General features: G+C 40.8%; 1 protein-coding gene across 1 annotated transcript in view; it reads left to right on the top strand.

Moving 5' to 3' along the window:
• Positions 1 to 1,621: 1,621 nt before the first annotated feature.
• ST8SIA4 (ST8 alpha-N-acetyl-neuraminide alpha-2,8-sialyltransferase 4) overlaps positions 1,622 to 12,990 on the top strand; it is a 93,396-nt gene continuing 82,027 nt past the window's right edge. Inside the window, exons 1-2 of the mRNA XM_014838815.3 lie at positions 1,622 to 2,249; positions 8,561 to 8,692. Of these exons, the coding sequence (XP_014694301.1) occupies positions 2,137 to 2,249; positions 8,561 to 8,692 (245 nt within the window). The 5' untranslated portion in view covers positions 1,622 to 2,136. The remainder of the gene's footprint in view (positions 2,250 to 8,560; positions 8,693 to 12,990) is intronic.

A 12,990-nucleotide genomic window follows, 5' to 3' on the forward strand; every position in this document is an offset into this window, starting at 1 on the left:
CCAGGGGGCCACTTGTAGTGTCAATAAAGGCTCATAATTACTTGCTCCTTTGAGCATTTTAGACCCTGTCCCCTAGTTCGCTCTGCTGTGAATATGAGGCTGGAGAAATGAGAGGTTCTTAACTTCTCAAACCCTAGGCGAAGAAGGGCAAACCTTGGCGGGGTCCCTGGGTTTTTAAGCAAATGTCCTGGCTGTTAACGTTAGCTGTCAGGGGAAGGGTAACTCAGAACTCTCCCTTTTGTCCCTCTCTGGCGGAGGACTGGTGGTGGGCCTCACCACTTTCGGGTTTGAGGAGGTGTAAACCCCAGTGGTGAAGAGTGGTTGACTGCGGCTCCCAGATACTGTCTCACGCTGGAGTTGCCTTCTGACCCATCCCCACCAGCCCCGCGGTGAGGAGCCAAACCAAGGCGTGATACAATCAGAGCAGCAAGCTTCTCTCCAGGTGAGGGCGGGGACCAAACGACCGAGGAGGAGTACTCAGACTGAAGACTCTAAACCAGGTCTAGAAAAGTGTCCCTGCCACACAATACAATAGACATAAGGCAAACAGTAGAGGGGAGGAGGATGTGAAAGTCAGAGGTTAAATACCCATCATTGAGACTATTTGGAAAAGAGTTTGCCTTTCATTCTTTCCTCTTTTGCTTCCTTCTTCCTTTCTTGCTTTCTTCCTCCTTTCTCTTTCTTTGTTTTCTCTTTCTTTCTTTCTTTTTCTTTCTTTCTTTCTTTCTCCTTTCTTTCTTTCTTTCTTCTTTCTTTCTTCTTTCTTTCTTTCTTTCTCCTTTCTTTCTCCTTTCTTTCTCCTTTCTTTCTTTCTTTCCTTCTTTCTTTTTCTTTCTTTCTTTCTTTCTCCTTTCTTTCTTTCTTTCTTTCTTTCTTTCTTTCTTTCTTTCTTCCTTCCTTTCTTCTCTCTCTCTTCCTCTCTCTCTCTCTCTCATTCCTTCTTTCCTTCTTTCCTCCTTTCCCTCCTTCCTTCCTTCCTTCGCGTGGGTATGGGTGTATTTAAAAAGGAGGTTCTTGGTGGCTGCTTTTCGCAGAATCCTGTTTCTCCGCAGTGAAGTTTAAGTGGGATTGGAGTTTCTTTGACTTCCACGTGAGGAGTTTCCAAGTGGCAATGAAAGCGTCACATAAATATCCATGAAGTTCCTAATGACACCTCTGTCATCACTTGTTTCCCGCAGGATCCTAAGCCAGGGTAGTCATCCACCACCCTCCCTGAGTATCGACTAACCGGTTCATGTGTGTATTTGTACTTTCCAGATTGAGCTGTGTACAAAACATCCTCCTCTTCCTTCCCCATTCACTCTACTTGGGAGGGCGTGCGTATGCGTGTGCGCGCCTATGTGCGCGTGTATGTGCGTGTGTGCGCGAGTGTATGTATGTTTAGCAAAGCGCTTGAAAGAAGCTACCCGTCTTGTAACCCGCCCCCAGCTCTAACCGAAGCATCTCTTGAGCAGGACGCTTCTCTAATCTGTCCCCAGTTGAGATGCCCTCTCCGCTGATGCGGGCAATCTCGGCGCTCCCCTGGCCAGGAGAGCTGATGCCTTGGTGTCCAGGGAGGGCGACCTGACTTCCTCCTAGCACGCTGCGCTCTCCCTAGGGTGTTGAGCGCTGGGGCGTGCGAGTGTGTGTGTGAGTGTGTGCACGACGGTGAGCTTGTGAGCTTCCTCTCTCGGCTCCAGCGCAGGCAGCGCCGGCAACGTTACTCTCCAAGCAGCCGCCAGCAAAGCAAGGAAACAGCAGCCTCCGCCTCCTCAGTCCGGTGATTGGCTGGTTTTGCTCATCATTTCCCTGCTAGAAAAAGGGAAGGGCCAGTGACGCCCCCAACCCAGCTGCAGAAGCGGCCGCCACCTCCAAGGCACAAGGTGTCTCATCTGCAAAGAAACCTGAGCCCCAGGGAGGCGGCGCGGAGTGTCCGGGCAGAGCTGGCGCGAAAGGCGAGGGAGAGCGCAGGGCAGCGCTGGAGGACCAGCGCGAGCTCGGCCGCAGAGGACCCTTGCGACCTGCTCCTGAGATCCCGGCTTCACGCTCTCCTCGCATTTTACAGAATCCTCCCGTCGACTGTATCTCCTCAAAACGGAGCCTCACCAAGAGAAGGTGAGGGAGCAGGGGCAACCAGGACTTTTCCGGGCACCCAAGATGCGCTCCATTAGGAAGAGGTGGACAATCTGCACGATAAGTCTGCTCCTGATCTTTTATAAGACAAAAGAAATAGCAAGAACTGAGGAGCACCAGGAGACGCAACTCATCGGGTAAATGCACAGCTTAATTTCAGGATATGACAAAAAGTCAAGCCATAAATGAAATCTGAACATGATAGAGTGAGGGCTGGGATAGTATGTGTGTTCGTATGAGCTTGTGTGTGTTTAGTCTCATGAATTAAATAACAAAGGCTGTTGTTGTGGTGTGTGTGCTTCTCTACAGCGTGTTTTCAGTAGGAGTTCAACTTGCCCTGTGCGGTGGTAGTGACGGTTGTGTTGGCGCCGGGGCTCGCACGCCAAAGGAGAAGTCACTGCAGAAGTGTCAACAAAGAATGTGTGCCCTTGTCCTTTTAATCCGTGGGCAGAACTCAAGCGAGTTCTCTTGATATTCACCATCTGATTGCCCTTCTTTCTCTGCCTTATCACTGCACGGAGGCACTAGAGAAAGCTGGCTTTCTGAAAGGCTGAAGTAAAGCCCAGAAAGCAGGAAATGTATCTCTTCTGTTCTTTACTCTTCTTAGGCGTCGGTAGATGTATGCATTTTAATTTGAATTAGTAACTCCAGTACAACCAAGGATACTTCCTCATTTGCTGTTTCGTGGGTTAAACGGATGGGCGTCATGGTTACAGTTTTAGAAACTGGGTACTGTTGCTTCGCACAGACTATATTTCTGCTCTTTCTTTAGTTTGTCTAGATGAGTTCAGTCTCTCCCCGCCCGGCCCCACGAAGTTCTCTAAATATCGCACTTCCTTCCTCCCTCCCCCCGGCCTCCGTGTCTTTGAAGTTTACCCAGGAGGCGGCTGCAACTCTGTGTTGCTTACAGAGCTTGGAAGCGTTTTCTGAGGATGTGAACCTGGTTGTCAACTCTGTTCAAAGTCCTGTTTCCGAAATCCTCCCTCATCCGGAGGCGTGCGCTGTTGGAAACTCCACACTGGCAGAGATGCCCGTCTGGTTTTTATTTTCCCTGATGTTTATTAAAACGAAGGGAGACCTTTGCTTCTGTGTGTGTGTAGTGTGTGTGTGTGTGTGGCATAGGACTGCTGTTTTAGCACACACACACAAACTTCATGCACTCCATTTCTTAATATTCCTGCTCCTCCCTAAGTAATGAGCATTTAAGTGAGCACGATACAGTCTTAGCCTTACAGAAGGAATTGCTATGTTAGAGAAAACTAAGCAGAAATACAGTCGAAAGGGACGGGAAGAGAATGAAAAAGCTAATAAGGAATGGGCTTGATGTTCGTTATGCATCACCAAATCTATAAATGGTCTATTCTGGGGGAAAAATGCCAAACTGTATGAGGTTCTTTACACAGGGAGTGGGTGCGTTGAAAATGCAGCCCAGTTCAATTGTCAGAAAAGAAGGACTTGGGGCAGGGGTGTGGGCATCCCCGCCAGACCTGTGATTCCCAGGCAGACAAAGGGGTCTTTAGGAAGGTGATGAACCGGCGCGTGGGGGAGAGGCGGAGGCTGGGGCGTGGGGGTCGAGGCTCTTTGTTCCCTTCCGGGCTGGTGGGCTCCAAAGATGAGCCTGAGCCCAGACAAAGCGGCCGAACCCGGCCAGGACTCTGAGGGTTCGGGCCCCGGCTCGGGACCCTGGAGAGCAGGAGTGGGCGGGGCGAGCGAGAGGAGGTGCCGCCAGCTGCCCAGACGCCCTCCCAGCCTTCCCTAAACCTCAGGGAGGGCAAGACGGAGCTGCGCACCCCCAGTCCCTCGGGGGGGAATAACAGAGCCGGGACGCCCCACGTTTCACTGGCGACATTCCTCCTTTCCTGGACGCCGGCGGCCGGGGGGAGCTGCGCAGCGTCGAGAAGGAGGAGGCGGCGCGGGCACGGCGGTGGCGGTGACAGTGGCGCTGGCCCTGGTGGCTTTCGCTCGCACCCTGGTCAGGATGAGCTGCGGGTTCTTCCCGGCTGCTCCGAGACAGCGCGGGGCGAGCGCCTGAGTTAATCAGACAGCAAGAGAGGTGCGCCCCGGTTCTGTCCCCTCCTCCCCGAGAGCTGGCAGCGAGGATGGAGGAATGAGTGAGGAGACAGGAGGAAGCCTTTATTGCAGGAATCAGGCCCCTTAAAAAAATGACTTTTGCTGCTCAGCCGGCAACCAGGCTCCTCCTCCTTTATTAAACCCCGCAATTACAGCCACGCGGGGCGAGGCAGAGAGCCCGCTGCCGGCGTCGCGCTTCCGCCGGTGCCCCGCAGCGTCCTGGCTGCTGTGGCCGCGCCGACTCCTCCCTGAGACTGGGAAACAGACGCCGCCCGGAGCAATGCGAGAAGGACAGCTGGTCCCCCTGAGCGCTCTTTCCCTTTTCCCTTGGGATGAAACGTTCAGTGGAAAAGCTTGTGATACTAGTTTGTGATTTCGTTTCAACTCGCAAATAGAGCCTCTGGTGGAGGAGTTGACTCATCAAAAGATCTAATCGTCTCATTGACTCTCTTTCTAACCAAGCCACGTGGAGGTACTAGCTTTGAGATGAGTCGACTAGAGAGGCGGTTTGGCCCCAGAGCCCAGGCCAGTAATCAAAAGTGAGGTAAGAGAGGCAGTCTCTGACCTTTGGGGGGCACTGCGTGCCTTGCGTGTGGGCTGTAGATTCAGTTAAGGGCCTTGCATAGTCCTTGTATCTTAGAACATCCTCCTAGATGCATGTTTAGCCTTACTGCCACCATTTTGCAATGGGCAGGCAGTTTCTTTATCTATGCGACCTGCCCCTCTCTTAACTGGAGTCCCCTCTAGAGTCTGTGCGCCATTACTCTTCTTGTATACAATATCGAGCAGAATTCCACGCAGAAGGAAAAAGAGAGCACACCAGTACAACTTCCCTGCCAACCATCCACATTCTCATAGCTCCAGAGGAATACTAGCAGCACCTATTTCATAAGGAATTTATTAGAGAATAGGTCAAGTAATTCTTACACATTTAAAACTGCTATTTCCTTCCATGCAAACCTGTGAATTGCCTGGTATGATGACTAGTTAATAAAGTTTAACGCAAAGGGCATTGGGGTATGAAGTGGTCTGTTCCTGACTGACATTTTTTCTTAATGGGAAAATGGCACGTGCTTCACAGTTGGCCCATGATTTCACTGGCTCTGTGTGTGCTCTTTCGGTATAATTGGAAGTGTGTTAACTTAAGGATCCTACAGATAAAAAGATGTGGATATGCTCATTTAATGAGAGAATGTATTTGAAAATTGTCACACAAGCTTTCATATCATACAAACTTTTGTTTTCATTGTTACTCCTTAAAACTTGCCACATACTATTTTCCTAGTTGATCAAAAATGAGACTTTTAACTTACTTTTCTTTCATCTAGAGATCTCCTTTTTAACTTGTGTACATTAGGTTGCTCACTAAATGATCACCAGAATTAGTTCTGAAACTCATGATAGAATTGACAGTTGATATAACATTCCCACTTAGAGTATCACCATTGTCAGCAAAGATAGTTCCAGTGTCTTCTAGGGTAGAACGCATTGCTGTAAATCTGAAAACTCAGAATCTGCATTTTACTTCATATTGACGTGTAGAATTCTACTAAAAGTCATAAGCAGTCAGTTAAGGTAGTACATCCTATCTCTATTTTTTGTTGTTTGACACTTAGGTAATGAAGACACAAAATTTCCTGCTGGTTGTGTTCAGGTTTAGTTTGAGGCAAGTTCTCGTCTTTTAAATGACTTCTAAAATCTTATATAAAGGAGGAAATGTAAAGTAATCCAAAGGGAACACATTCATTCCAAAGCCAAGTTATGAAGAGATTTCCGTGGGGTTGAATGCAGGGCTTTTGAGACCTAATTTTATGAAACAAAATTAATCATGTTTGTTATGTACTGCAGAGCTAATAGAACAAATCGTAGGGATATGCCTAGCAACTCATATCTCAAAGAGAAAAATATCTGTAAATGCTAGTAACATAACTAATGATTAGTTTCTGTTATTAGTATCACATAGTATCGGATCTAAGTGGGTTTGTCTTAGTTCCATATAAGCAGGAATACTTTATAATATATATTGCTTTATGCTGTATTATTTCCTTGATATGTTTTGTAATTTTCTCTTTTGTGGTATTGCATCTTCCTGTATATAGCCCTATGCGAGGAATGTTGTCAGTGCAGCTGTTTAGCAACTGAGTCTGATCTGGAATGAGAAACTAGTAGGGGGTGGCAACATCCTTCATGCCTTGCATTCACGGGAAGGAAAAGCCCTTTCTAAGACAGAACACTACCAAGGTCACAAGTGAAAAATCCCTTGGGACCCATTTAACTTTATACAAAGAAATTTGCTCCAGACCTAAGATTGCACTAAGCCTGGCCTTCTCACACATGAATTCCATTGACGTCAAGAAGTGTGACTAGTTGTAGTTATTTTCATTCAAAGTTATTTCCAGTGATAAAAGTCCAGAATTTGGCTCATCAGCAGTTCAATGAAAATAATTCAAAGCAGAGTAATATGGTAGTATTTCATTAATATAAAATTGATCTAAACTTTTAAGCCTCTGTTTTTTAACCTTAGAGGTTCTGGAAAGACTCCATACAACTAAGTACATCATAGCAATCATTCAGCCATGTAAAAATGTATATAAATCTACATGTCAGTACTGCAATCTTCCACAGAGATTTAAAAATGCCAGCCCATGTATATTTTTACTTCTCATATAAAAGTTTATGGGGTGGTGAAAATAATTATTATCATCATAGCAGTCTGTGGTTAGGAAAAGATATTGACAGGCCAGTTATTAACAACATGAAGACCAGAAAGATCCCTACCCCTAGAAATGGTGAGAGTTTGTGCCCATACTTTTGAAGGCACATCTCGAAAATTGTGAAGGTTAACTTCCATGTATATCCACACTTTCATTCATATATAGTTATTATCATTAGATATGTAATATAAAAATTGACTTCTGGGACACTGAGTAGTAAATTGCATCCTGTGTTTCCTTGCATCCTAAATGACCTCCATAAAGTGATTATCATTAGCTGTGCATAGAAATATAAATGTATCATTTTCATCAGTAGGATAATTTAAAATATTAACTTTTATGGAGTTCTAAATTTCACAGGGAGTAGTTGCATATGATGCTTTGAGTTGCTTCAAATTTGAACAACATGTTTAAAAAAGAATGCAAACCAAAATAACAAACTGTAAGCCTCCAATTACAGAATTCATCTAACAGCTGTTACACAGGCATGTTTCCATTGATAGTAGGAGAGGATTGCCTACATAATAAACACAGATTTAGACTTTGTGACTGAGCAAATAGTCATGCCACTTCTTAACTATGTTTTTGAGATTCTAAAAAGTTAAGAGGTAACGTAAAGGAATAAATGTAGATATTGAAGGGCTATGCCGTAAACAGAAGGCTTTTTGATTCTTTGAGTCGAGCTTTACATCTATAAAGTGCCAAGAAAATAGTTTATTGAATAATGAACTGGTTGAGCTGTAAATGTCCTAGTGGCATAAATGCTATCATAGGTATCTGTCACCATTATCACTACCACTAGCACCGCTGCTACCACCATGCCACATGATATACTTGCCTGACACTATTGACTGGAGGGGTAGCACAGTTTATTTTTTTATGTGGTGGAAAATACCAATAATAATGTCTATGAAATGAGTTTTCTCCTCACTACAATCTTTGTTTCCCCACCACCAACAACTATCAGGAAAATGTCTCCTGGGGATGTGTTGAGACCCAAGGTAATTTTAGAAATTAGCACTTCGATAGTGCTTTATAAATTACTTTCACATACAGAGTCCCACTTAATCCTCACAAAGTCATTGCATATTAGATAATGTTATTGCAATTTTCAAAGTAAGGGAAGGCCAGTGTAACCTAGAAAGAGAACATCGTCCAAGGACATAAAGGTTAGCAAGTGGTAGAATCACCCCTGCCCAGATCAACTGATATTCCAAGGTCTTCTTACTCCAAAACAAAAGCTCCTCCCACTATGTCTCTATGCCTTCTGCGAAAATCAAATTACAATCTTGGGAGTCACGATTATACAGATGCAGGAGAATTGGCCAAACATCCTGTCTCTATTGTCTAGACATAGTGGGGATGGAGGGACTAAAGGGGAACAGAACTTTGATGAGAACTTTTTTCTTTAAATACCACAAAGCCCTTTTCTTTACATGAAAATGATTTTATTTCAAAAAGAATAAGTCAAAATGATTGTCCTGATGAAGTCGTACTCACTTAATCCTTATAATACCTTTCATCATGTCATACCTCTTATTCTAACATCTAGAAAAAGTTGTACCTACAATTTGTCACCAGTAATCTAAATCAAAAGATCAATTATGCTGCTTCGATAAAATGCTTCTTACTTTCACAAAGCTGGCATTTTTGTTTTGTTTCAGAGATGGTGAACTGTGTTTGAGTCGGTCGCTTGTCAATAGTTCTGATAAAATCATTCGAAAGGCTGGCTCATCAATCTTCCAGCACTCTCTAGAAGGTTGGAAAATCAATTCCTCTTTGGTCCTGGAAATAAGGTGAGTTTCTCTAATAAGGCATAATAAATTTCACATCATGTTCTCAAATATGTTGGGCTTGGCAAACTTATAATGAATTCTTGATTTATAGTTTAAGTATGAATACTTTAATAAAAGGGTGAATCAGTTCTACTTAATGTGGCTCATTGAAGGATGTGAAATCATAAAACTGAAATCTTTATACAGTCAGAAATTTAAGGATGAATATGTGAGTTTTGAATATACCATCTTCAAACTAATAGATATTCAATATTAAGTACCAAATATTCAATAGAATGCTAAATTTTCAATTCAATACTAAATATCAATAGAATACTAACATTTAACATACTTCGCTCTATTATTCAGGATGGACACATTTTGAGAATTATCTTTAACTTCCCTATTGAGTCTTCATACTGAGCTTGTGTTTTCTCACACTAGATAAAAACAGAGTCTATTCAACTCCTATTTTGCTGACAATTATAAGTAAATTTGGCTAACTCTATGAATGAGTATTTCTATGTGAATTCCTGTAATAAAATTCTCAATAATTATATTGTAAATAGGTAAAAATCAGAAAGTGAGCTTATTAGAGTACTGGTTTATTCTTTGTAAGATTTTGGCATTTTAGCTGAAATAAGCTCTTGAAATCAAACTCATTGCCTACATATACCCATTATATCTTATTTTCTTCAATTATAATCCTGTTACTAGTAAGAAATTTAGGCCCAGACCTTTCTAATTATGGAGGAAGCAAGATCATTTTTCTCTGTAGTTACATTGCTGTGTTGGTTGGTATGTTTAAATCAGAGCATTTCAGTAAATCAGAACTCTTTTTAAAAGTTCAAGAGAACAACCATACTTTACATAGTAATACCATTGCATTTTTCTAGTACTGGCAAAATGTTGATTATTAAATGATTTGATATTAACGCAGATTTTGTAAGAGTAAGTTAGTGGTTAGGAGGATAAGCTGCTGATCTGTTTGTCTGGGTTTCTACCTACTCACTTCTTGGACCACACCTACATATAATGTAGATTATAAGCCAGTTGAAGGAAAAATGTACTACACTCATCTTTAGAGTAAGAATGCATTGCAGCAAAGGCACTCACTGCATGTTGAAATATACTTGAAACAATGTCTGGAAATTAAAAAGGGATGGGTGTCAGGGAAATGCAGGAATGGTTAAAGTATTTTGTTTAAAGCTTTGGCCATGGCTGGAAAGGGAAACAGGAATCAAACCTTGGCAATGTCAAGTTGTGTATGTTTGGTTGCTTTCGGTTTAGGGGGCACTTTGTATATTTGTAGGCAGAGTACAAGATGAGTAGAGTCTGAAGACAGAGTTTATAAATTGGTGTCTTCTGGGGGTAATGTGGTCAGCAAGCAAGATTTATTTCAACTGGTTAGAAAAAGAATTTAAAGGCAATATTAAAAATTAGGAGATTCCTTATAAAAGTACTGATTTTCATATACTCTTGAGAAACTGAAAAATTTGACTACTCTGTACCTGAATTTCTTTTGAGGACTAGTTGGCTAAAGCCAACACTAGCCATGGTCTCTCCAGTTTGACATTTTTACCTCCAGGCATGCCTTCTCTCATGATACTTACCTAGTATCTAATATCTGCCTCACTATCTCACACCGCTATATCCACATTTGAATTTAGAAATCCTATAAGAGATGAGATAATTATGAGGAAAAACAACAGGATGTGGGACTATATAGGGTCATAAATACAGGTGTGTTTTAGTTTAGAACAGAGTAAGGATTCATATTTCTTGGAGGTAGATTGGAAAGAGAGAAGCATGTGTGATTAAAAAGGGAAATATTTGATCTATAAAGATGTCTCAAAAGAGAATTTTCAAATCGAATTATTTGGCAAGAAGAGAGCCAATTAGGTAAGGCTGTACCGATCAGGAAAAGGAGAGTAATGGAAGAAAGTAAAGTAAAATAAGAAATTGCATAGTTTAATTAATATATCTAGACATGCTAAATAATATATCAAATAAAGTAAAGCCTAATTAAGTAAATTTAATAAGTAATTGGCAATAGTTTAATTAATATATCTGGCTATGCCTTCCTAGTATCTATACAAAAATGAATACTGTGGATGTGCATGAGGCTACACAGGTACACTTTGCTGTTTTTAAGATATTCAAGCTAAGGATATTAATCATAAATTGACCCAAGTAATTCCTTATTGCAAGTTTACAAATTAAGAGCGGTTGCAGTGATATCTTTGAGGGTGATCTATTTTCAATTATAACAGCTGATAAGATGAAATGTGTGAAATGTTAGTCTTTTCGCATGGTTCTCCTTAACAGATGAAGAAGAAAACAACAAAACAGTGAGCAAATATTGAATAATACCCACAAAGTTGTCACTTCCGTATAAGGAAATAATAACTTTTAAAATCATTATTGTGCGATGTGCAAACAGTTCATAAAAATTCTAATTGCCTATGGCAGTAGTGACTAGTGAGTATTAATCATTTGACATCTGTAATAACAAATTTAGAATACAAAAATGACCGATTGTTAGCTTAGCTTTTGTTTATCTTAAGTCATACTGGAAACTAATCATAAAGTATTTTGGGTTATTATTCTTCTTTGTTTCTTCCCCACATCTATAGCATTTATGAAGAACCATGTTATTTTGTGTCTGTGAGTGGGTGCGGGCATATTTTACAAGTCTTTTCAAAATTCTACTTTGAAGTTTTTGATTAAGACATTACAACTAATCATTTTTGATCTTACATGATTGAACCATGCTTACAAATATTTCTCATTTTAAAAATCTCATTAAACTTATAATGCTCTTATGACATTCCTAATAAATTATTTATCTATTTACATTAAAATGTGAAACAGTTACTGAAGATAAATTGCTTTTTCCCTACATTTGTAGACACAGTTTTCTTATTACTAATTCTCTCAGTCCTGTATGTACTCTGCTACTGTCATAGGCACATCAAGAATTGATTCATATATATTCATCAGGCAACTGTACCTCTGGGAGCTAAGAGAGATGGTTCCACATAGTAGTTCGTTGTGCTTTGAAGATGCATCAAGATTTAGGGGATTTTATGTATTCTATAGCTAACTTCACAATTAAAATAACTTGGATAAGGCTCAATTTTATTGGCAATAGTTTGTTCTTTATTATTGTAAGCTAAGAAATGACACATTTAAGATGCATCAGATGTTGTGAGTAAATCCGTGAATATTGTACTGAGAGATTATGTGGTGATGTCCAACACTTGTGACTTGACTTTTTTTTCCATCTTTGGGTTGTTTCTTTTCTTTCTTTTCTCTCGTTTTTCGTGTGTCAAAGAATTACAATTACAGAGAATTACAACTACCTAAAGAAATACGATACCAAATGTGAATGTATAGAAACGTATGAGGTCATCAGGACAGAGTAAGCACATCATAATGAATCAGAAAAAATATTTTCAACTCTTAGTATCAACATATATTAAAGTTCTTAAATTGATAAGCCTTGCATTTTAACTAAACATAACTGAAAATTTATACGTGCCTACCCTTTGAAAAGAATTTGCTGTTGATTACTTGAGAAAAAGGTCCACATTCAACTCTTTTACTTACTTTGCTCAGTAAGTGACCAGTACAGCACGTCTTGGGTCACACAGCTTATTAGTGGCAGAATCAAGCTTCAAAGCCAGGCCTGTCTGACTATAGAACCAGAGCTCTTATCATGAAACCAATTTCTTAGAGATCTATATTTAATACTAAAAATGCATCCTATTAAAATGTATCTTTAGGGAGTACACAATAGTTTTTGGTTCTAAAATAATAAAACATAAGATATTATTCACCCAGTATTACCCAATGCTGGGCCAAATATCACGTGGCCATCTGAGGTATAAATTAAACTTAAAAATGCTTTTCTTCAAACATTTTGAGACAATTTTTCCTTTCATTTGGTTATGTTCAGGATTTTTCTTTTTGATACTAGAATATCTTTTAACAGCTAAGGCCCTAAGCTCAGAAACCCTAACAACCTACAGGTTATGTTCTTTCAGAGCTTTGAGGCATGTTGCCTTGTGGAAATAATCTCTTGAGACAAAAAATTGTGTGTTCTCTCTGCTTTTTGTAGGCATAATGAAACACTTGGCATTTCTTAAACTTTTTTTTTCTCTTTAGTAAACCGTGTCAGTAACAATTGAATTGATTCAGTGATTTTTGTCTGGAGTCAAAAGTTTGTAAAAATTGATTCCTAATATATGTCTCATAACCTAATTTGCTTCTCACCTTGCAATGCATTCCAGCTATAAGATTTTTCTCACCATACT

This window comes from Equus asinus, chromosome 9 (assembly GCF_041296235.1).
Source record: "Equus asinus isolate D_3611 breed Donkey chromosome 9, EquAss-T2T_v2, whole genome shotgun sequence".
Lineage (NCBI taxonomy): Eukaryota > Metazoa > Chordata > Mammalia > Perissodactyla > Equidae > Equus > Equus asinus.